Raw genomic sequence first — 25,697 nt, 5'->3', positions numbered from 1 at the left:
AAAACTCTACGTTTGGAAAGTTTGGTTCCCCATGGACTATTGTATGGCCGAGTAATTGTTAAGCTATCATAACACTGAAAAGGGGAAAATGGCCTGGAATGGAAAAGGCTGTAAAAGCCGGTATCAAGGTGGTTTAGGCCCCGTTCACATGTAGTGACGTATCGCGCGATTTCCGCCGCGATATCGCGCATTTTTGCTACGCGATATCGCGAGAAGTCGCCGGCCAATGCTATTCAATGGAGCTGTCTTAACTCCATGTCGCGCGTCGCGGTCGCAAGTCGCTTCTACCGGACCCTTTTTTCGGCGGATTTTGCGCGATTTTGCTTTTTTTCTATGGAGCCATACGGAGAAGGTCGCGCTACCGTCGCTGGATCGTCGCTGGAACGTCGCCCCGAAAGTCGCGCTATCCCGGCCGCTGCAAAGGTATGTCGCTACATGTGAACGGGATCTAAAGCTGAACACTGGAAATTTGGGATTGTGGACCGGCCCTCATTGTCCTGTATTATATGTGAGATGGAGAGAGCACAGAAGAGAACAGACTTCGGACGACCAGAGGCAGGGGCACGGAGAGGCAGAGTCTCCAGAAATAACTAATGCAACTTTTTTAATGGCACCCTATGAGCATTTAACCATGTAATGCAAGGGTAGCCCCACCGCAAGGGTATTTTTTATATTTACACAGAGTTCAGCTTTAAAGGGTAAGTTCACTTTCTCACAAATATTAACTTACACAGCACCTTGCCACTTCCCCTGCCCCCGCTGCACCTACTATACATGTCTAAAGTCCCTGTCAGCTGGTGTAGGTGTCCGTACACTGTACAGTAGACTTCCCAGCTCCCCACTATGGAATGCTGATAAGAAGCACTTCTGAGCTGGGGACCAGGTCCCGAAAGGAAGAAGCACTTTTAATTGGTCAGCGTGTTCGTGTGACTGTGCTGACCAATAGGTGCTCACCATTTGCGAGCATTTTGGGCATTCCATAGTGCAGGGCTGGGAAGTGTATGGACCGCTATAACATAGTTACATAGTTAGCCAGGTTGAAAAAAGACACAAGTCCATCGAGTTCAACCGCTGGCATAACAGCTGCCAGGGACTTCAAACATGTAGGTGCTGCAGGAGGTGGTGGGGTGCTCTGGGTAAGTTCATTTTTTCACAAAGAAAGCAAACTTGTGAGAAAGGGAACTTACCCTTTAAAAGGAAGATATGGTGTATTTTCAGTGCGTGCATATTTTGAGTTGTTATTGTGTTTAACTTAAAGTAAATTTTGATTTGACTTTTATATTATTGCAGGCTTACTCTTCCATTTTTTATTTTAAATATAGAGGGTTTTAGCTTAATCCACAAACGGAACCAACTGATGTACAGAATGGCCTGAGATATGATTTGCTTTATTGTAGTCATGGATTCCATCAATCACCGATGCCACAATGTCACATGAAATAAAGACAAAGAAGCAATTACAACTTAACTATAACAGTTACCATTTTAATATTCATCATTCCATTCAGTGCCTCTTTAATGTGATTTTCTGGAGTTTACTGGCATATATTCAGGGACACAAAACCTTGTAGACTCTTTGTAAAGGTTTTGTAGGTCCTAGGCAAGTCAAGTCTCACGCTGTAACCAGGATCTCTTTGCTTCATTCAGTTTTTTGGAATTATTTCTTCCAATGTATCCTTCTTTGACTGACTCAAGTGCACTCATACCTTTTTCCGGTCTGCACTTGAAAGTCACAAACCTTGTTAGAAATCTTACTCATTTCCAAGCAATTAGTTAATGCACCATTTTAGATCACTAAGCAGTTAATTGCTATAATCCTTATTTGGCAGGATGGTGTCTAGAAGAACTAGGATGGCCAGAAATGTAATTACTACAACTTGGCAGTTTCTACATATTTTTTATATCATAATGTCAAGGCAAATTCATGTTCAATAAAAACAGATTGTGTTGCTTCAACATTACAGTTTTACTGAAGAAAGCTGTGGGTTTACTACACTATATCAGTGATATTCAATTTTAGTCTCTAAATTGTATAACTGGCGTGTTGGTAATGGGAACACTGAGCAGCTGAAAATAAAGGCTAATGTATTATGCTAAGGAGATTACAACAAGCAGGCTGAGATCCATGAGGCCAGCTGGAAGAAGTAATTCCCTGTGAAGAACACGATGGAGACACTACAAACACGGAACTCACTTGTACACACAAGGTAGGGCACCAATGATGTGTAGTTTTTTTTTTCTTTGTGTAATATGTGTCCTATCTGCCTCCCAAACAGCAAATAATCTACTTTTCATTTTCCACTGATCAGCAAGGGGAAGATGAAAAGAAAAATAAGGCGCTATTAGTTATCATATCTTACATAAGAACTGTATTACTTACACCACCTAATTTTAAACCTAACCTAGAATATACCAATTACATCCAGAAAGCTTGATTGTTGTGGGATAATTCAGTCAGCTAATGGTATTAAGTCCTAACATGGCAAAGTGTCTTGAATGTGAATAGGTCAGAAGTACTGGATGTGATACCAAATTGCACCTAACCGCTAATCTATCAGGGCAAGAGATCCACTTTGTATTTCAGATCAAAGCCGATGCTACACAAAGGTATAACAGAATGTTAACATCAACCATCCAATGTTAGTACTAGAATATTAACTGTTTGTGTAATTAAAGAAAAAAAATATGTTTAGCACTCAACCTCGTGCACTAATACATCTTCAGTCACCTTACCTATAGTTAAAGTGACACTAAACTCAGGAATTAAATCCTAAAAATGCGTTCAAGTACCTTAACTGTTAACAAAAATGTATCTTATTTGTGTATCACTCGGCTGTAGCTCCTCCAAATTATTTCTGAATTCATGCTGGCACTGTCCTTCCTTCTGCTACTTTTGTTCCCCATGGTCCCTGTGTGTGTTGTAAAGTAGTCACCGCTCCAAGCTCACTCCTGTGATGGACTACAATCTCACGTTTAATTTACTTATTTGTATTGAGATTGTTGTCCATCACGGGAGCATGCTTGGAGCGGTGGCTACGTTACAACACACACAGAGACCATGGGGAACAAAAGTAGCCACCCTCCAGAAGGAAGGACAGCACCAATTCAGAGATGATTTGGGGATCCACAGCCGGGTAATACACAAATAAGATACATTTTTGTTAATAGTTAAGGTACATGACTGTATTCTAAGATTTAATTCCTGTGTTTAGTGTCCCTTTAACACCAGTTCCTTTTAACAATTAACAAGATATTCTAAGATACCACTGATAACTGTTTTCTCAGTAATCTTGATTGTGGCCTGATGCTGACACTTGATTATTGGAGTAATTGTTTAGAATAATTTCTCCCTCAGTTGGTATGTGTCTGTACCAAAATACAAAACAAACTAAGCAAACATAACCTTCTAATAGGTGTTCAGCGCTAAAATAATAACCTAATAAAGCTGCAAGCACTCAGTGAACACAAGTCTCACCATGATAATACCAAGCTGAAAATAAAAGTGAAGCACTATTTCACAATAAATCAACAAATATCAACTAGAGTATTCTTATGTGAAAATAAACATATACCTCGCACAGTAAATATGTGTCATACAATAAAAAATAACAATCCATGCTTGTGATATGTTCAACATCAATGTGTTGTCATCTTTTCTTCAGAGTTGCCATTTTGATGTAAAAATGTAAAGGTACATTGTTAGTCCACCAAATGAGCTTAATGATTCCCAAGTCAGACCTCAAGAACGACTGGCAAGAAAGCTGATGGTCTGCATGGAACCAGGTAATGGTGTTTTACAGCTTGCTGTTATTAATACAGCTGATATGAGACAAAAGATATTGAACTTAGAGCAAATATTGTATTATGATCTGGTTAGCAGTCCTACATTTCAAAAGCTAGGTAGGCAGAAGATATGTTAGCAATTTGTGTCTCAGGGCAGTACAGATGTGTAAAAGGTGTGCATTAGGGTATGGGAGTGTCTTATAACTTAACAGGAATGTTGGCAAATTGTCATGTAATACATTCTTTCTTTGAAGAGTCACTTGCACTTTCTGCAAATTCTATCTGTATAGACATCATGTTCCTACTTCAAAATGTGAAGTTTACATAGATGTTTGCCCTTATGTGCTGACATATCGTATTCTACCTAAATGTGGTGTTCTTGTGTTTGCCAGTACTTTTTCTCAGTACTTGCACTTTAGTATACATCACTCTTAGGCCCCGTTCACATTGAGCGATTTATCGCGCGATTTTTGTAGCGATATCGCTCATATTTCCGCACTATATCGCTCTATGTAGCTTCACCAATACAATTCAATGTAGCTGTTCACATCTCGTCGCTCAATGTCGCTCAATATCGCTCAATATCGCTTGTAGCTCGTCGCTGGTAGCTTGTCGCTTCTACATGACCCTTTTTTAGAGCGATTTTGAGCGATATTGCTCCTGATTGCATACAGCCCAATAGGAAGATGTCGAGCGATGTCGCGCGACACGTCGCTCAACGTCGCTCAATGTCGCTCGTCGCTCAATGTCGCTCAAAGTCGCGCGATTTGCATGTCGCTCAGTGTGAATGGGGTCTTAGTGTTATTTATAGTTTGTTTTTAGTTACTTTTATGTCATAAGGATTATTTCCAAATGTTGAGTGTGACTCAATAGGTCAGTGGGTGTGGCTTAAACGTAAGTAGAGGAACATCATTTCACAGGAGGTGCAGACAGTTCACAAAGTGCTAGAGTCTCTAAGGCCCCATTCACACTGAGCGATTTATCGAGCGATTTTTGCAGCGATATTGCTCATATTTCCACGCGATATCGCTCTATGTAGCTTCTCCAATCCATTTCAATGGAGCTGTTCACATCTCGTCGCTCAATATCGCTTGTAGCTCGTCGCTGGTAGCTTGTCGCTCCTACATGACCCTTTTTTTGAGCAATTTCGAGCGATATTGCTCCTGATTGCATACATCCCAATAGGAAAAAGTCGCGTGATGCCGCGCGACACGTCGCTCAATATCGCTCAATATCGCTCGTCGCGCAATATCGCTCAAAATCACGCGATTTTCATGTCGCTCAGTGTGAATGGGGCCTAAAGGGGAGTAGAACATGTGATAGAAGGGATCAGGAGGCCAGTAAACTAATTCAGTTTCTACTACTATGTTAGACCATGCGGGACCTTGTGGTTTTACAAAGCTCAAGAGAGAAGCAGTGCAATCAGGAAATCTGCTTTGTAGACTTACAGGGTTATTCGCAAAAGGGTGAAGAGTTTGGAGAAGGCAGGTTAGTTTGCCAGTTAGTTTTTATTCTCATTGTTATTTAGTAACATATTATGCAACACTTTGCAGAGTATAAACAACTATTTATATTTGCTCCTTCTACTAAGGAGCTTTCCATTGAAATCTCAGTCACAGTCATATAGAAACATACCTACAAGTGCCAATTTTCTTGCTTTTGTTTTTTGTCTAGGAGACGTACAATGGAGTGTCCTTCATAAACCTATGTAACAAATGGAAAAGACATATAAACCCACTGCTGCAAGAGCTAAGCCTGTCATTTACTTGGATGGGGAACTCCAGTCCAAGTACCCCCTGGGTAGGTGGAAAGGGAGCGCAGGGACTAGCACTCAAGAGCACTGTCAACAGGCAACTAGAAGTACAGGAGATGAGGGTCTTCAATAAGAAGAGATCAGGAACAGACCAGGGTCAGCAGCAGCTGGACAAGATGGTACCAATTTGGCAGACTTAAGGTGCCCATACACCTTGCAAATATTGTACGATAATCGCGGGAAATCCCGCAATCGTACCATAATCGCAAGGTGTATGGAAGGCGTGCGACCGATTTTACTGTACGGTCGCACGTCTTTTGTCGAACCAGCATGCTAGAAAACCCCTCGTTCGAAAACTGCGGAACGGGCCGGTGTGCGCACGCGTACACTGCCTATTCAGCATTGCGGTCATCGGAAGCCCGCCCCTCAGCGGGGCGGGCTTCCGATGATCGCAAGTACGATCTGCCTGTCCAAGATGGGCAGATCGCACAAGCTTTTAATTAGCCTACGACCATGGTTGGTTGTAAGGTGTATGGGCACCTTTAGACAGAGATGCAGACCGGTTGGGTCAGCAACTTTTAGGCAGTGAGGTACCAGAGCGGCAGGCAGGAATCGTAGTCAGAGAACAAGTGGGGATCAGTACAGGAGCAGATTAGCAGATAGGGAAGGACCACAACTCCGTCAGGAAACAAGCCAGGTCAGTAACAAGAATCATGATTGGATAACAAATTGCTGGTCGCAGGGGTACAGCTGAAGATCTCTCAGAACTGGCGTGAACTGCCAGTTAGGACAAAGACCTGCAGAACTTGCAGGTCTTTGTCCTAACCAGTTTTTTCTGGAATCTGTCTATGCAGGCTGCTGAGTCTTCCTAAGAAAGCCATTTGCAATATTGCTGCCCCATGGTGGATGAGTGGTTAGCACCCATGTACTAAGCAGAATTTGCATTGTGGGTAGAGCTTTTGGAAGACTTTGACTGTTATTGTTAGCCTCTATGCTTGGAAACCACTTGAGCACACACGAGTGCTTGTATAAACAATACGATTATATGTAAAATCCCCGTTTAGCACTATGATATGCATGCTGAATGTACAGTAATGGAGATGTGGGATGTTGTGATCAATATAGCCATGACATCTTTCGCCACCATGTGGGATACATGCAAAGGTAAAAATGATCATAGCAATCAACAAGCACACGCTTCCTCTTTTTAGTTATTCCAGCATTTAACTTATACAGGCAGTCCCCGGGTTACATACAAGATAGGGACTGTAGGTTTGTACTTAAGTTGAATTTGTATGTAAGTCAGACAGGTACATTTTTTAAGTGTAACTGCAGTCAAAAAAAACATTTTTTAGTTTTGGATAGCATAGGGAAGGGTCACGTTTGTTTTGCCGTCTGTTCCTGTTGTTTTTGAGGTAAAACATTTTTTATTTAAAATGACACACCAAAAAAAAGTTTTTCTTATATTTTTAATTTTTTTATAAACTTTAATTTTATTTTTTGTTTGCATTTTTTTGTATTTTTAATTTTATTTTTTTAAACGTTTTAAATAGTTTTTTTCTATTTAAATGCTGGGAGCAATAGCCAGCCTGCTATTGGCTATTTCAAATTGCAATAGCCAATAGCAGGCTGGCTATTTATCCGACGAATCGACGATCGAAAACGTTGCCAACGTTTTCAATCGTCGATTTTCATCGACTAAATAGATTAACTGTTGCAGCTCTACCGGGGACTGCCTGTAGTAATTTTGATATGACTTTTACATTTTACAAGCTTGGTCCATGTTTTTTTTCTTGAATTAAATCCAGACATTTGACATTAGCCTTCATTGTGGCTCAGTGCAGTTACTCTGCCTCTCATCAGCTGTTCAAGTGACACTTAACTCAGGCGTTTAATCTTAAAAATGCATTCAAGTACCTGGACTATTAACAAAACTGTATCTTATTTGTGTATCACTCACTTGTAGATCCTCCAATCATCTCTGAATTGGCACTGACACTGTCCTTCCTTCTGGTGGGTGGCTACTTTTGTTCCCCATGGTCTTTGTGTGTATTGTAAAGTAGCCACTGCTCCAGGCTTACTCCTGTGATGGACCACATTCTCAATACAAACTAGTAGACTAAACATGAGCTTGTAGTCCATCACAGGAGCAAGCTTGGAGTGGTAGCTACTTTACAACACACACAGGTGCCATGGGGAACAAAAGTAGCCAATCAGCCACCCTGATTTATCTACAGCTGAGTGATACACAAAATGACATATTTGTTAATAGTTCAGGTACTTGAATGCATTTTTAAGATTTAACTCCTGAGTTTAGTGTCACTTTAATATAAGATATGGGGTGTGCATTGTGAATCATCTACTTGCATTATGGGCAGAATCCGTGCACATACTTAATTGCAAAATACACATAGAAACAAGGTCTATACATTGGCTTTAAAAATGATGGTTCATGTGGAGCTGATTCTGTTGTAACATACTGTGCTGAACGTGAGGTAGTAGTATAACAGGGTTTGTACCCTCTTGGTTTTTGTAGTTTATGATTAACAGCAGGTCTGGTTCCATGGCTGTTCTGTAAGATGTTGAAAGTCATAATCATTAAAGTGTATGTACTATGTATAGCCAAAACTTTTTTTTTGTGGATAGAATAGGGATGGGTTAAAAACCATATCAGTTTATTTTAATTGTTTTTGCTGTGTCATTATGCCATTAAAATTCAGTTAATCCAATAGCAATCTGTCAGACTGTGATGGATATTTTTCTAGATTAAGTTTAAAAACAAAAGCAACCTTTTAGGAAAATTCTTGACAGTTCACTTCTTATAATTGATATATGTCAACCTTTGAAGAGTTTTCATGGCAGACAATTACAGTTCTTCTAGCTTTATCTCTTATACATAAACAACAGACCTATTTTACCAGTTTCATATTTCTTCAGGCCTCCGTCACAATTCAGGTGATGAGTTCTTCCGGAGACGAGCCCCGTCCATCTTATTCCAATACCAGAGAGAGGATTGTTAAGGTTGTACCTCCTCATTTAATTTGCTCCCTTACATGTGGAGGCCGTGAGTGCCGCTATGAGGGTCCTGAATACTGGTCTGTGGAGCAACTAGCAATTCCAGGGCTGTACTCTTCCTGGTAAGACACTGTAGACTTTATGAGTGCTTTGGGCCTGTTATAGAGTAAACTTGCCTTTCTGCAGTAACACTTAGGGGCGAATTTCTAAAAATATTTTAGAGCTATTTTTCCTATGAAACTGCATGTACATTTGTTCTATGTAAATGGGGCAAAATTTAATGTTATTAGGCTGTTTTCTTCTCTATGAATGTTATTCATTAATAAAGATTAGAGGGAATCAGGAAAATATCACATTATGGCTACTAGCTGGAGCATTAATTTAATTATTTATTTCCTGTTATCCTTAGCGCCATCTACAGAGGTTGACATTTTTTATCAAGTAAATAAAGTTTTTTGTATTCTCAATTTCAGTCAGCAGGTGGAGCGCTTAGCTTCTTTTAACATGTTTTTTTAGGCTATCCCTACTTGCTTTGCTGAAAACAGCTGAAGCTCCTATTTGCACACATAAGTGGATAAATCAGAGCAGAGACGTATCTCCCCCCACCTTGCTTGAGTGCTAATATGGCTCTGTAGAAAGTATAAATTAGAAAGAGCCTGAATGTTAGCAAAATCATATTACTCAGTGAATCCAATGTCATGGGTATGCCGTCTTTATACCTTCTTTATATTGTTTAAATTAACAGTAAAGTAAATCAGATATAAAACATCTATGTAAATACTTTTTACAAAAACTGTTAAAATACAAATGGATTATGGAGTCTCTTTAATGTTCTTTCACTCCGAAAAGAACCATGCTACTTGATAGAGGTGCCTAAACATTCGTTTGTATACTCCTTTTAAAGAGCTGATCAATTGTAATACTAACTAGTATAGTGATATTTGTATGTGTTTGCCTATACCTTTTTTATTTGTGGTTTTAGGATCACTGATGATATTCTGGCTATGAGCCGCCCATCCACTCGTCTAATACAGGAATACAAAATCACTGAGCAATTCCACAGGTAAGGGGCAGTCCTGAAATAAGGTAAGGCTATAACTTAATAGATTAGGAACATTTTGGAAATCTTATCTGAGAATTGTAATGCAGTGTTTTAGGGATGTCTATGATTGACAGCTGGCTCTGCTCACACCTAGTCTGTGTATTCATGGTTGCATTCCTTATCCCCAAGGCCAATGCGCCTGTGGCTACCAGTCTTTTCCTTCTCATGATATACCATGGCAGGGTATCTGTACTGCTGCAGACCCTTTACTGAAATAGCAGCTTGTAAGCCGATCACTGTCACTATAGACTGGGTCAGATGACATTGGGCAGTGTAACCCTTCCAATTTACACTACGACGCAACACTTTTTTGTCTATTAAGACACCCTAAATCATGTAAAAATCGAACATGACTCTTTTTTTAAGAGCAACATACCACAATACACAGTATGTGAGAGAGAGAGAGAGAGAGAGAGAGAGAGAGAGAAAGAGAGAGAGAGAGAACGAGAGAACTACTAATTTCATAAGAAACAGTTGTGTATTTGTACTGTCCATACACTACAGAAGAGAGAGGCTAATATGGTAAAAAGAGTTGTGCTCTGTAATTTGACAGATATGGAATACGTTCAGTTGTCAATGCACAGATTCCCTGGGAACATGGCTATTGTGGAGACTCCCTTGATCCTCAGAGTGGCTTTTCATACAAACCCCAGGATTTTATGGATTCTGGCAGTAAGTGTTTTTCTGTATGTATGTTATGTTAGATGTAACTTCATGTTGTGTTGTTTACAGTGGCGGACCTAAGGGGCAGATGTGGAGGAAGGAGCAGGGGGGCAGATGTGGAGGACGGAGCAGGGAAGATGTGGAGGACGGAGCAGGGAAGATGTGGAGGAAGGAGCAAGGGGAAGATGTGGAGGAAGGAGCAGGGTTGATGTGCTTGGGGTGTGATGGGGTGCTTAGGGTGTGATGGGGTGTTGTAGAACACAGAATAGAACATAGTTGTACTTGAAACTTTCATGTTCAGTTAAGTTCTATTCCATATTCCAACATGGCAAGTAACCTCACCTCAACTGTCTGATAACGTCCTCCTGGCTGGTGCCAGTTCACACAGTGGGAGGAAGCACGGGGAGGAAAGAGATGATAAGAAAAACATACTCACTGAGCAGTCATATGCGCCGCGGATTTCCCGCTACAATATCAGGTGGCAGCTGCTCGCTGGATCCTCACGCCCGAGGCTCCAGGGTGGCCATATTAGCTGCCTATCTTGTGTTCGCCGCCCGGCCCGCTTGTGACTGCCCAGCGGCCAGCACCCCCTTACCACCACCTCTGCACCCAGGGCAGCCACACTGTCGCCCCCCCCCACAGCACAGGGGCAGCGGCACCGGCTGCACCACCGGTAGTTCAGCCCCTGGTTATTTACTATAATTCAGAGCATACATAGTGTTTACTGTGTGAGCATATAATAGAGTGGCAAGATCCTCCCTTCAGTCACTTTACTGGAGTGCTCAGCCACTGACATGAGAAGTGTCTGTAGTCAAAGTAAATTAAGCCTTTACTGACATCAGCTTTTACAATGTAGGGCTGCTGCAGGTCATCTAAAATATTAACAGTTTTAGTACTTTTGAACTCAGAACCAGTGCACCAAGAAATCAGTTTTATTAAAGCTGACAGGTAATTTTTCACTTTGCTCCATCCTTACCCATCGCCTTCCTAATATCCTCCTAATTGTCAATTGCAAAAGGCTGCTAAAAAGCATGAATAATAGTGTTATACATAGTTACATAGTATTTGAGGTTGAATAAAGACATTAGTCCATCAAGTCCAACCTATTAGGATCTCATTCTAGGAGTACCCGTACCCCTGTATATTACGGTCCCTTAAGAAATCGTCCAAAAGTTTCTTGAACAATTCCACATTATTTGCTGAAATCACCGCCTGTGGCAGTGAGTTCCAGACCCTAACTGATCTTACTGTGAAGAACCCCTTTCGCCCCTTGTGCTGGAATTTTTTTTCCACCAATTTTAGGTGATGGCCTCTAGTTTTTGTAACGGAGTTAATTTTAAACAGTTTATCGCTAATGTTGCTACCACCATTAAACATTTTGTACATGGAAATCATATCCCCCCTTAATCTCCTCCCCTCTAATGTGAACATGTTTAAATTTAGTAGCCTCGTCTTGTCAACTTTAACATTACAAAACAAGTCCAGTTGAATGTAACTAACTGGTACTAGTCAGCCTAAATAATAAGCAGCCTTGATTATGGGAAACGATATAAGACAGTATATGTTCCTCTTTTAGAATTCCCAACAAATGAGTTTTGCTGTTCTGCTATGGTATGGTGATGGGAGCAAGACTTATGAATTTCTAAAGACTGTAATAGTATATGTAGACTATAGGTTTCCTAAGTACACTTGGTTTTTCCATCAATATACTTCCAGGCAATTACGTCGTTCCTCCTGAGTACATTTTAGATATACTTAGCAAGTGCTTTTATTATTGCCATGCCAAGCTTTTGAGTTTGTTTCCATTTTATTCTTTCCAGTCTGCTTCTACAACTTTGGTCTTCCAGATTTTGGAATAGCCCCTGTGCCCAGAATTCTGGATGCAGTGAAAGTCATTGCATTTGCTCTGAGAGAGGGGAGAGTTGCTGTGCACTGTCATGCAGGACTCGGACGCACAGGTAACAGTGACACGCTGTACCTTTTTCTGCACAGTATGATCATTAAACACAATACTTACACTGAATGTACAATGAACATTGGCCTGCTACCTTTTCAGGGTCAGAATCCATTAGGAGGATTACCTGAGGCCTGCTTATTTTGTAATATATAATGGTTTGACAGAGTCTGCTGGCACGTTTCCATAGTTTACAAATGGCCATTACGCCTAAAATGTATTTATATTTTTTATATTTAAACAAAGAGCAACTGCTCAGAAATTATTTATTTATAAAGCAAGGGGAGGAATGTCTTTTTGCTACCAAAAGTAATCAATTAGGCATCGGCTTGCATTTTCTTCTCCTTCTGCAATAGAAAATGGAATTTGACTGTTTGACTTTTGCTGAACTTTTTATAGAAAGTAAATTGTTAGCTGGCTGTTCCTGACCATACTGCAGCTTTGTCACTATCACTCACTACTGTTAATGGTTCACTGTTGGTTATTGTGACAGCTAATTTTCTGCTTTTTTCCCCAGGTGTCCTCATTGCTTGCTACTTGATTTACGCATGTCATGTAAGTGCTGCAGATTCCATTCGTTTTGTGCGACTCCGTCGCCCAGGATCTATACAGACAGGATCTCAGGTGTCTCTGGTGTGTGATTTTGCACTGTTCCTAAGTTCACAATGGCCAGTCTTTCCACAGGCCCCCCTTGGCCACCCTTCCTTTACTCTAGCGCAGTACCTGGTTCAGCAACGTAACCTTCTCCATGGTCAGGAAGCTCGAAACCTGCGCTATCTTCCCAAGCCAGTGGTAGTTATATGTCGAAGACTGGCACAATTGGCAGGGGGTAGGAGAGCAAGAGGTCCATGGGTGGAGTTGGAGAGAGAGGCTGCACACCGGCTCCTACGGCAGGTCATTGTCAGAGCAGCAAATGACCGCCGTTGTAAGAAGATGACCAAACCAGCTTGTGAGACTGAAGATAATGAACAGGAGAGAACAGTAAAGAAGAGAAGAGGCCTCCTACAGAGTCAGATTAGTTGTGACACTGGAATACTACAACTGCTACTCATGGGGGACACATCAGTAAGTGATTATGGCAGAGGTATGTCACTGTGCAACTCCTTAAAATAACTAATACAGAAGGCCTTTATCTGTGAATATATATTTATATACTGTATATAATTCCAGTGTCATAATTTATGTGTAGCGGCTTTGTGCATTATTTATCTATATTTTCAAAATATGTTATATATTGTTTGTATTTTCCTTAGGTAGATGTAGCAAGCAATGGGCTTAGTCAACTTGAACTTGCCAAAACAGCAACAGCAATGACAGACAATAATGTCCCTGAAGATATGCAGAAGGGAACAGACAGCAATAAGCCAGATGTGAGTCCCTTTGCAAAGAAAAGAATGAATAGATTATTTGAAGCATACTGTTGTTTACAGCTGTATTTACTATAAGGCACTTGTGGGCCAGAGCCTAGGTTAGCAGAGCAAAGCAGTGCTAAAGGACATTTACAGTCTGAGATTACTTTTCTTTATGTTCATCTTGTTTGGCCAACGTTGCACAACTGTGGGTAAAGGGAAGAGAAGTGGGATGGAGAGTCTATTACGCAAAATCACAAGAACTATAACTCTAATAGTCATGCTCTATTTTTCTTCATGCTCTACATCTGTACAGTTTAGCTCTTCACTTAACTCGAACAGTATACTTCTTCCAGTACCACAATCTGGTTTTAGTTTTTACAAATTATATAGCGTAGCTACAACCTCCTATCCTGTACAGCCAAGGAAGATGCCATCTTAGACTCTATATAGATTGCAGTTGCCATGGTTCTGCACATGTGATCGGCTATGACACCAGCCATTTGAGGGCTTGAAAGTGCAGTTGAGAGCTGAAATAGACACGTTGGCAACCTTGACAGTTGACATGACTTTAAAGTAACTGATTCGTGAAACATTACATTGATGGGCTAAGTTCCTTTTTAAGGACTGACTTGAAGAATAAACACTGGACCCTACATGTAAGGTAACCCATAGCCCAGTGGGGTCTGTTTAAAGGCTGAACTGATCACATACTGTAAGTGGCCCTCAGTATGTATGATGCCCTTGATGTGTTTCCTTTTTAGCTTTAGAAAGCTTGTATATCCACATGAAGTAGATATACAACAGCTTCATACCTTTTTCTACTCTGCAGTGAAAACCCAATGCATTGTTTAGTCTGCTGAATGGGAAACACAGTTCCCTTTGAGTCTGGTCACAATATACAATCACTGTTATCACTGTGTTTCTATACCATTGGCTGCAAGCATGCAGTGTGCTATATTACTGAAATTATATTAATATGTGTAAAATGTCAAATACAGAGACACAACTACAAACTACAGGACCATACCACAAATGGTAGTTGATACCTCCTCATGTCTGATATGACAGTCTTAAGGTGCCAATTTTCAATAACATTGTGCACACCATCACCTATTTCAGCTGACCTATTGGCCCACCGGAGAATAGATAATAGAATGGCATGATGCTTGTGCCAGTCAAAGTGTGATCGTTGTCAACAAAAAAAAATCCAAATTCAACTCTTTCTGATCCATCAAGATTTATTACAAATTTTCTAATTCTCCATGACTTCATCTATTGCTGCTCTTCATTCCTGCTGGAGATGACCAGCAGCATGCTTCCTAGTTGTTGGAATCATAGACATTTATGGGGGTAATCAACTACCCTTCCTGCTTCACCAATTCCCACTGTAATTGGTAAGTTGGAGTTACCTTTAGAGTGGCTTGGTCATGGAAAATACTGTATATGGGAGATACCATTTCTGGGCTGCCTAGAACATGTTAGTTGGGAGGTGTGTGATATAGTCTGTTGTTTGCACATGGCCAGTCACCCTTCTAGCTGGGTTTTGTAAGAAATATTTCCGCCCACCTGATGGTCATGGACTTTACACATATCTCCTAAATACACTGATAGAAATTTTTCTAGAAATGGATGCGTGATCATGCTTAGGTGCTATTAGGCATGTGTGTACAATACAGGTGAAACTCGAATAATTAGAATATCGTGCAAAAGTAATTGCAGTAAGTGCTGCAAAAGGGGCCCAAACCAAGTACTGAGTACATATGCATGCTTGTACTTTTCAGAGGTCCGATATTGTTCTATGTACAATCCTTGTTTTATTGATTGCATGTAATAATCTACTTTTTTGAGGTTGTGGATTTGGGGTTCTTGGGGTTTTCATGAGCTGTAGGCCATAATCATCACAATTATGACAAATCACGGCTTGAATTATCTTGCTTTGCATGTAATGAGTCTATCTCATATATTAGTTTCACCTTTTAAGTTGCATTAGTGAAATAAATGAACTTTGCACGATATTCTAATTATTCGAGTTTCACCTGTATATTGATTTACTGTTATGCCATGTCTTTGTGACTGATGTTCCTGACTGTTTGCAGAAAGACAATATTACTGAGCCATGTCAGCCGGTTACTCCACACCATGTTTTGTGCATTGCAGAGGCCCTGGCAGGACTGCAAGCCAATGAACCGGTGATACAGCAAAGTGTGCAGCAATTGCAGGTATGGCAACTTACTGTATTTAGTTATTAGTTATCCAAAAGACTAGAACATGTTTTAGCCCTCCTACAGTTACCCAAGCCCTAAACGAATCCTAACTTCTGGGTAGTAACAAAAATTTAATCTTGAAAAAACAAGAACAGTTAGGAACATCACTTTATTTCAGTGTTTAACCCATGCATAACTGCTATGTTGATCTTTGGCTAATATAGAGAGGATGTGGGTAACAGTAGGATACACATGCTGTTGTGTAATTATTAGAGGTGCACCGAAATAGAAATTTAAAAACCGAAACAAAACCGAAATAAAAAAAAATTGTCAGGCCGAAACCGAAAATGTTTTTATTTAGATTTTTTCACATTTTTAAATATTTTATTTTTATTTATTTTTTATAAACTTTTAATTTTTTTAATATTTATTTTTATTCATTTATTCATTTTTTATTAAATATTTGTATGTTTTACTTTACTTTTAGGAGCTCCGGGGAAATATTAGGGGTCTAAACAGACCCCTGATATTTCCCTTGTAAAATAGAAAAAGAGATTGAGAATCTCTTTTTCTGTATCCCCTGTTATAAATGAACAGGAATCCTCTGAGTGTTCCTGTTCATTGATAACTTGAGGACAGAGTATGTTTACTATAACTACAACTATGAATGAACAGGAGGGGATATAAATCACTTCCCATTCATTCATAATTGAGGCTATAGTCCACATACAATATCTTCAATTATCTACAAACACTCAGCACTGTGATAGGCGACCAAGCGGTGTGGTAGAAGAGACACCGGCCGCTCACAGCACTCTCCTCACGCAGTGCTCGGCCAGCTGTCACTTTGTCTCCTCCCCGCTGGAAGGCGAGAACCTGGGATGTGCCGATGTATCGGCAGGAAAATGGCACTTTCGGCATTTAGCCAAAAGTGCAATTTTCGGCCGATATATATCGGTGCATCGCTAGTAATTATAGTACCGTCAACACCCTGGTATTGTTAAATTCAAAACGCCAATGTAATCACATCTAGTGCTGTAACCACATCTAGCTCCAATTATATTCTGGAATAACAAACAACATTTTAAATCTAATGTTTTTTCCACTGTGTTTTGCTCCCTGTGCTGTGAAAGCTGCTATAACATGCCCAGGCCACTGTAAACTTTGTACCATCTACACTCAGCTTGTCTGCAGTCTGCACCATAACTACAGACAATAGGCGTGCACAAGGAAGTCACATGCTCCACTCCACATATCTGTTTGATTCAATGTTTTCACTTTCATAAGTCATAAAAATGTATATGCTACAGTGCACTTGTGTAATCACTGGAAATCACAAACTGCTACAAGCAGCAGTCCATGTACGAGTTTTAGCTACAGTGTAGAGAACATGTCTTCAGATCAAGGACTCTCTCTAGACAAGTTGGGTGTCTGAAATAACATGTAAAGGGCAGATGGGCAGGGCTTAGCTGTACATGTACAGGGGTTGCCTGCTTCTTCAGGGCTTACATGTTTGTAATCTCCAGTGATTGCATGAGTGCATGGTAGCACGGAAATCATTCTTTATGGCTCCCAGCACTCAAAACATTGAATCAAACAGGTACAAGGTTCATATATTTTCCATGACTTCACTGTGTCTTCACTTGCTGCATATTTGTTTCATGTCAGTGAGTGAGAAGTATTGAAGCTATTTGATCGGCATGACAGCCAGGGTCCTGGTATTTTCAGAGGCAGGTTAGCAGCGGCAGCCTACTAATTACTGTTATGACATGCTTCCATTAACTGCATGTCTTCTGACATATATACATAAATTACTAATGTATTAAATGTATTTCCTGTTTCATTACCTTCTGCAGAATATTGTAAATGAGGAGGGAGCATGGGCGGCGGTGTCCACAGAGAGCAATCCCAAAGTTCTTTGTACTTTGCTCTGGGATTGGTTGCAGCAACTTTCAGTAAGTCATCATTTATAAACTAAGTTAAGCTATGCATATATGAGGTCAGCAGGCAGACATGCCCTAAATATTCCAACACTATTGCATAAATATTTCACTTTATGAAGAGAAAAAAACTTCACACCATACTTTAGGGCCCTTGTGCCCTTGTGCCCAACCTGCACCCTGGAGGCCACATGTAGACCTTTAGATCTTGGTGTGTGGCCCTACTGACCCCCTTTAGATGGTAGTATGTGTTTGGAATGTCCATTCTTTTTGCCATTTCATGCTATGTTCCCTCTAATTTTTTATAATGGAATTTGCTAAGAGAAATGTCAAAAGTGCCACATGTCATTTTTAAGAGTGCTGTAGGCAGTACACATGTGGAAGTATTGGTTTAGAAAGGGGCTACCATACCAGTGACCTCTAGCGGTCTAGACACTAAGGGTGTGTTTAGTCTATGGCTGAAGCATGTCCCCAGTCTCCAACACCTACTATAACTGCCCCCAATCTCTGACCATCTTCTGTAGCATGCACATAGTCTCTGACCTTCTCCTGTAGCATGCCTGTAGTCACTGACTATCTGCTGTTCCATTTCTACAGTCTCTGACTGCTATCTATAGCATTACAGTCACTGAATATTATGTGCAGCTCTTTGGTGATGTCAGGGGCTGCACTTGAGGCCCCCTATATCAAGTAAGTTGACAATCACTGCTTCATCACATTCAAGAAGTATGTACTGCAGGTAAAAAAACGAAAAGAAAAAAAAACAACCTGCAAGTAGTAATTCCTAATGAAACAACTAGAAGCCTATCTGCATGGGCACCTCTATTTTATTATAAAATGTTTAGTATTTTATCTTATGTTTATTGATGGCTATGAAAATGATCTCACTCAAGACTGACATAGCCGTCCACAAAATGCTCCGGACTGCACAAACCCACACATTTGCTTTTGTAAATTCCAGCTACATCATGCTGAAGAGTGATGTTGAATGAGCTAATTTATTTTTATTGGTTCTTTTGTAAATTATATTACCTATAATAGACAAATGATTCCCTTAAGCAACAAAGAAATCCCAGAAATGGAGCCGTCTAATAAGTAAATAACAATTAGATATATCACAATTAATTTTAATGATTATAGATAAATAAAAAAATTAAATCACATAGCACAAACATTTAAAGGAGAACTATGAGGTGAGTGCTTTTCACTCACCTCATAGTTCTAGTTCGGCTCAGTAGATCGGGAGGTGAGCGAACACATACCGGCGTTCGCTCACCTCTCGATCCTGTCACGGCTCTCTGCCGTGACAGGGGAGGGGCTGGATTCCCCCCTCCCCGCTCCGATCTGCCAGCGCTGACTGGCGGAACGGACGGGGGAGGGGGCGGGTACAGCTGGCTCTGCCTCTAGATAGGCAGAGCCAGCTGTCAGTCACGCAGCTGGGCGGATCCCGGCATAATTGTCGGGATCCGCTTCAGCTGCGGCGTCTCAGTATACCGCGAGCTGTAGGCTAGGGTGACGGGAGGACGCTAGTTTGTGTCCTCCCGTTACCCTAAGGAGAACTATGGGGAAAAGCCTTACCCCATAGTTCTCCTTTAAAACGTTAAAATGACTGAGGCTTCCCTATAACAGCTCAATAAATGAATGTGAGTGGTGATGGTAATATGATTACCCTCGACGGGTGGCGAGCAGTCACTGATATGAGTGACTGATACTGCTCGTCACCCGTCGAGGATAATCATATTATCATCACCACTCACATTCATTTATTGAGCTGTTATAGGGAAGCCTCAGTCATTTGAAGGTTTTAAATGTTTGTGCTATGTGATTTAATTTTTGTATTTTTCTATAATCATTCAAATTCATTGTGATATATCTAATTGTTATTTACTTATTAGACAGCTCCATTTCTGGGATTTCTTTGCTGCTTAAGGGAATCATTTGTCTATTATGTTTTGAAACCCAGGAGCTGAGTCTATTTATCCTTTGACTTATTGTGCCACTCCTTTGCCTTGTGTGTAGTATATTACCTATAACTATATAAAGGGAGTCAATTACTCCAAAACAGTAGTTTTGTAAAACAAAAACAACAAATATTTTAAAATGTTCTCATTGTTTTCTTCATAGCTGAAGATTGAACTGGAAGGGTACATTGTATGAACACTGAATTACAAAAAGGCTTGTGTAGCATTTATGTTATGGCCAGTTATTGAACTTGGTATTATGTGCAATTTAATCAGCAGAAAAATAGAGAAGCTTGATGTTTCAGGAAATGAGGACCCGCCACATACAGTAAATGTTATATATGATCTGAGACCACTCCTATTGTGATCATTTTCTCTGCTACCACATTTCTTGTGTTTTTCACTATGCACTACTGTTACATTTCCTTTTTTTCAGGAACCTGCACTAAGGCAGGAAGATATAAATCTCTTCTGTGATGGGGACTGGAGAAATAATCTGACAAAACTAAGCAGGGTGAGACCATAGTCATTTGTTAGGAGAGGCGATGTTTACATTAAATATGTATTTGAAATAACCTGATCATCATTCTGTGTAGCAGGCTCACCGGTATGTCTCAAGTACTTGAACATATGTCAAACTATATCGTGTTTATCTTATTAGTTTAGTTTCACCTGCAGTGATAGTGAAAATGACATATGACCCTGCGTTTGTAGGCATTTCTTTTGACATGGTAGCCAATATTTTCAAGTAAATTCCAAGGACACCTTGCCACTCAAGCAATGTATCAGCAATTACTCATAACACACTTCTTTATTAAGCAATTTCCCAGAACATTCCTTCCTCATTGTGTACGTGGAGCTATTTGTGTGTTCACTTTTAAGTGACACATTGATATTATTGCCAGCATCAATAACATTATTTAGAGCAAATGTTCAGTCTTTTAAATGTTTTTTTTTTTAACAGATAGTGACGGGAATGTATCAAAACTGGAGCAGGCACAATCTGGAGCAGCTGTGCAGGACAACCAATCAGCTTCTCTCTTTCATTTTCAAAGCTTAACTGAACAAAATGAAGAGAGAAGCTCATTGGTTGCCATAGGCAATGGCTCTAGATTCTGTCTGCTCCAGTTTTGATCAATTTCTCTGACTGTTTGTAACCATAAGGAAGATAAACTTGATGTAAACATACCAAAGCCCTGTTTCAATGTACAACTTGTAACAATAACTTGTAAAAAGGGACAGCACAGGGACTGGGGGCTAACAGTTTGTATCCCAGTCAGGACCCTACTACAGTAAATGCATGGACTCCAGTGGTAGCTACATGGCATTTCTCAGGGCAGTGAGCCATGCCTGTGCAATGTGTGTTGGAATGGCCACTGTGTGGGCGTTAGTGTTGCCACCTGTCCAGGATTCACCCAGACAGTCCAGGTTTTTAATACTCTGTCCGGGTTTCATGGCAGCAGAAACCCGGACACAAGATGTCAGGCAGACAGGGGCAACCAAAATTAAGATAGGGGCTACTAACACCCCACTGAAAATAGTCTCAACTGTGATATTTACATATGAATGGGTGGCGCTATTTACATATGAATAAGCCGCGACTCATTCTCCCAAAAAAATGTCTGCGTGTCGCTAGAGTGTTTGGGTTTCACTTGAAGAAAAGGTGGCAACCCTAGTGGGCGTAGAAATATTTTTTTGTAGCATTGGGCATCCATCTATGTAGATAATTAATAATAACATAGACATGTCTGGTGTAAAATGCTGTGACTTTGAAATACTTACACTTGCAGAGCATTCACTTCCTGCTTCGAAAGGGCAAAATTACTTCAGTTTACCAAAGCAATGCGCACTGGGATTGCCTTGTCATCAGCAGAGCATTGCTGGGAAATCTCATCTGTAATCCCACAAGATCTCAGGGAAAGGCATTTTCCTCCCCTGAGATGATGTGCCTGGTCACATGTCTAGTGACATGTGCCAGTAATCCAGGAAGTAATAGGAGAGCGAGTTATCTGCCCTTAGTAAACATGGCCACTGTCAGAAGAATGGGGAAGAAAAAAGTTATGCAAAAAATGCAAAGCTAGCAACTGTCTAGAAGTATGTGTTTGTAGATTATCATTACTAAACATTTCTAAAGGTGTGTTTGTTTAAACATATGGGTAAAGGTTCGCTTTAATACCTGTTGCCAACACAAGGAAATGCATGTTACATGTGTTTTGATGCACTGCTATTGTCTTCTATGGACCTCCCAACACACTAAAATGCAGAATGTTTTTTTTTTTCAAAATTCACTGCTCACCTCTAAAAGAGGTAGTGCCTGAACGAGGACCTTCATACTGGGATCACTAAGTATTATTTTAATAAAAGCTGCAGATTTAACAAGATTAAATATTCGTTTTGAAATTACTTGAACATGTTAAAGCCTATATGAGATTTTAGTACTTATATTTTCACACAGTTTAATAGAGAGACAGAGTAATTGCACAAAGACTGATAGCTCCCTCCAGTGGCTAATCAACTAACATATACAGTATTTAAATATATCTAAAGCAAAAAAGAGTGGAGGAGGGTAAAACTGTTGTCCTTTTTTTGCCATCTGTGTCTCATTGGGAAGATATGCCTTCACTTCATGTCCTGCAGACTTAACAGAAAATGAGAGGATATATTTTGATTGTAAGGAAAAACCCCTCTTCTTGTCATGTTGTCATGATTTCCCCTCTATTCCTGTTCTGGTGGAAACTTAACATTTTGAATTTTTCTTCACTTTCATTCCCAGTGAAATTGGTGATCAGGACAATTAGAGAGAGTAAATAAATCTCCCTAACCATACCACAGATAGCAATAAAAACCTGTCAGGGGTTCTAACCCACCCCCACTCTATTCAAATCTAAAAAAAGATTTCCTTTTAGTTATACTTAAAAGTGCACCTGTTCCCAGACTACAAATATTCAACTGTTAACACATTGTTAACAAGTAATAAATCAGCTTCAAAACAAGCCATCCCTGACCTTTCTAGCTGCTTGTAATGTGTAGTCCTTCTTTTTCAAAGATCCTCAAGGATCACAACAAAATACTCTGAAGTCCAGTTTTGGTGGGTTTTACCAGCTTAGAATCACCTGCTGGTTGTTCACATTATATGGCTGGCAGGCTGCCAAGATCTGCTATTGTAGAAAAAAAAAGCTAAGATTTCAGTGCCTTTTTTGAACTTTGAAAATGAATTCTCCAATAGCCTATAGCTACAGGGGTGAATGAGGACTTTTACTGTTTGTTAGGAATACGTAAATACTTTAGTTTGAATAGTCTGACACAGGTTCACTTTAATACAATAACATATAGAGATATAAAAGAATAATCTTGTTAAAATGTAAAAGTCATAGAAAAATGAAACACTGCAATAATACCTCATAATAAGCACTCACTGAAAATACACCATTCTTTCCCCTTTAATGATCTCAACATGAAATATGATATATACAGATACTCCCTCCACCACAGTTAGTAGTCAAGACTAAAATTGCTTTCTGTCCTTGACTTAAATCCAGTTTAAATGTATTCGGTTGTATAACTGCAGTAGAAAGAGTATCTGAGAAGTGGGATTGCGCAATTTTCTCACGAAACCCATAAACTGTGATATCAAAAAGCAAAACTGTATTAGTCTTTATTCTTTTCCTTCCTTTCCATCTGACCACCTTGCCTTGACATTCCCCACCTTTACCATCTATCCTGTCCTATATATCCACATGCCAACCATATAGGCACTTCACATGGCACCACCACACAATCCTTCACCTCCCCCTTCCCTCCGGAAACTTACACCCGCTTTTTGTGTCTCTTCCCAACCAACAGCTCCTCTATTCTATAAGTGTTATTTCTGCTACCTCTCTCCTGGGCCACCTGTACACTACACTGTGCTATGACAGGCAGCTCCAGCCCTCAAACCTACCCATTCTGTAACAGACACACTTTTGCTGGTCAATATAATAGCTGAAATAAAACCATTGTCTTGTTTGTGTATTGCAGAGTCAGGGGGAGGTTTTATGTTGTCTTCTGCAGTGTGTTAGCAAACTTCCTTCCCTGCCATGTACCCTGGAAGAGATGGTATTAATGAGACTGATCAGAGCATTGACAAAGGTAGGTTGAGAAACCCCTGAATGCTGCAAGAGTTTTTGCAAACAAGATACCTTGCCAGCTACATCTATTTATTAAAGGGAAAATTAGAAGAACTATACCTATGGATGTTTGTTTAGTGTTTCCCTTTTCCAATTGTTGAAGAAACCCGTCAGCTTTTCAGCTCCAACAAAAAAAAAAGTTTTATTTCTTTTTCAATAGGATAATATAAAATATTCAGATTTCTCAAAGATACCATTTGCAGCTAACAGTCAATGCTGGGTTTTCTTATCAGAAAGCCCAGTATTCTCTCTAAAATTCGTATTATGGAAGGACCCTATAATACAGGGGCGCCCACAATTTTTCATCTGGAGATCTACTTTTCAAATGACGAGCTCATTGAGATCTACCTACTAAAAAACACCTGCATTCAGGGGCAGGACGGGGCGTGGTGGTGCATTGAAGTCAATGGCACGGCAGCCAGGCTCCGCAGGCAAGCCCCTCGCCCACAGTGCGATCGCCTGCATTAGTGCCTGTGTTCCAGTCCAGTGCGATCCGCAGAAATGCTGCGAGCACTATTTTTGCAGATCGCACTGGACCGGAATGCAGGCACTAATGTGCCTGCGTTCTTGGTGCGGGCGATCACACTGTGGGCGATGCAATTGACTTCAATACAGCCCCACACCCCCTCCTGCACATGAACGCAGGGAGTCGGCCGGCTTACATTCCAGTTGCTCGTGTGGCCGATGTTGCACATGGAAAGAGGTGTCCTGCTCCTTTCCATCTGCAGCGTCTGACATATTAAGCCGGCAGCCGCACGAGCACCACGGGAGCATAGCCGTAGCCAGCTCCATTTGCGCCTGAGGCAAGAAAAAAAAACTTTTTCAAATTTATTTTTTACTATTTTTTATTTTACTTTGTTGGCCAGATTTTTAATCTAAGCCAGTCTTTCCTGTATCTTACTCATGAATTCAACATTGTATTTATTTCCTTTTACAGCAGCCGCCTGATATGCCACATTTGCCACCGGCACTGTTCCTACAGCTTCGCTCAATTGTGCAAGAGATAAGAGCTCATGGAGTCTTGTACCGGGGACACCGCAAACCAACAGATACAGCACAACATGGGCAGCTAAATACAGACAAGAGTGAGGGAAAGAGCAGTTAATAGAGACCAGTGTAGTGCTTGTGCACAAATCACAAGAAATGTTTGATATCTGATATTTAACAACCAGCATATGTACCGTATGTACTATATGTTTACATTTTCTGGGTTAACAGGTGCATGGAATACAAACCATATATGGCCTCATTTATCAAAGCATTAGCTGTAAGAATTGCCTGTATTTCCCCACCAATTCTTATCTCCCTACACTGGCTACCAATTAAATGGATAATACCCATCAAAATTGATCTACTCACTTATAAAACCCTAAATATTTGGGTTCCGCCTATCTGACAGAATTTCTGGTTACACACACTCCTACACTCTCCTTCAGCTCTTTCTAGAAAGGATTAGGATCTCACCAACAACATGGAACTCACTGCCATCCATTGCCCAAGAAACCCTCTCTAAACATTTTAAAAGCAAGACTCAAAACACATCTATTCACCCGGCCTATAGTAACACCTGACAAATCTTGCTCTTCAAAGATCCCAAAAGAAATTTGATAAACCCTTCTCTTTCCACAGAGAAAAGCACTATAGTAATATTATTATTATTTTTGGGGAGGGATGTTTAAGGTAGGGATGCACCGATATCGGTTTTTCGGTATCGAGTACCAATATTTTTTTCCTGTGCTCGCCGATATCGAATACTGATACCGGAAGTCCCATTGAGGAAGCCAGGCGGCGTGTAATGACTCAC

General features: G+C 40.4%; 1 protein-coding gene across 1 annotated transcript in view; it reads left to right on the top strand.

Moving 5' to 3' along the window:
* Nucleotides 1-24,998, top strand: part of LOC108790464 (death-associated protein kinase 1-like) — a 63,304-nt gene extending 38,306 nt beyond the window's left edge. Inside the window, exons 17-27 of the mRNA XM_018560726.1 lie at nucleotides 8,474-8,673; nucleotides 9,534-9,614; nucleotides 10,207-10,325; nucleotides 12,137-12,274; nucleotides 12,788-13,335; nucleotides 13,524-13,640; nucleotides 15,719-15,841; nucleotides 17,683-17,781; nucleotides 20,164-20,241; nucleotides 23,745-23,855; nucleotides 24,831-24,998. Coding sequence (XP_018416228.1) covers nucleotides 8,474-8,673; nucleotides 9,534-9,614; nucleotides 10,207-10,325; nucleotides 12,137-12,274; nucleotides 12,788-13,335; nucleotides 13,524-13,640; nucleotides 15,719-15,841; nucleotides 17,683-17,781; nucleotides 20,164-20,241; nucleotides 23,745-23,855; nucleotides 24,831-24,998 — 1,782 coding nt within the window. The remainder of the gene's footprint in view (nucleotides 1-8,473; nucleotides 8,674-9,533; nucleotides 9,615-10,206; nucleotides 10,326-12,136; nucleotides 12,275-12,787; nucleotides 13,336-13,523; nucleotides 13,641-15,718; nucleotides 15,842-17,682; nucleotides 17,782-20,163; nucleotides 20,242-23,744; nucleotides 23,856-24,830) is intronic.
* The last annotated feature ends 699 nt before the right edge of the window (nucleotides 24,999-25,697 follow it).

This window comes from Nanorana parkeri, unplaced genomic scaffold (assembly GCF_000935625.1).
Source record: "Nanorana parkeri isolate BGI_ZX_2015 unplaced genomic scaffold, ASM93562v1 scaffold476, whole genome shotgun sequence".
NCBI lineage: Eukaryota > Metazoa > Chordata > Amphibia > Anura > Dicroglossidae > Nanorana > Nanorana parkeri.
The sequence above is the reverse complement of the archived record's forward strand: the minus strand, read 5'-3'. Positions and strand labels throughout refer to the sequence as shown.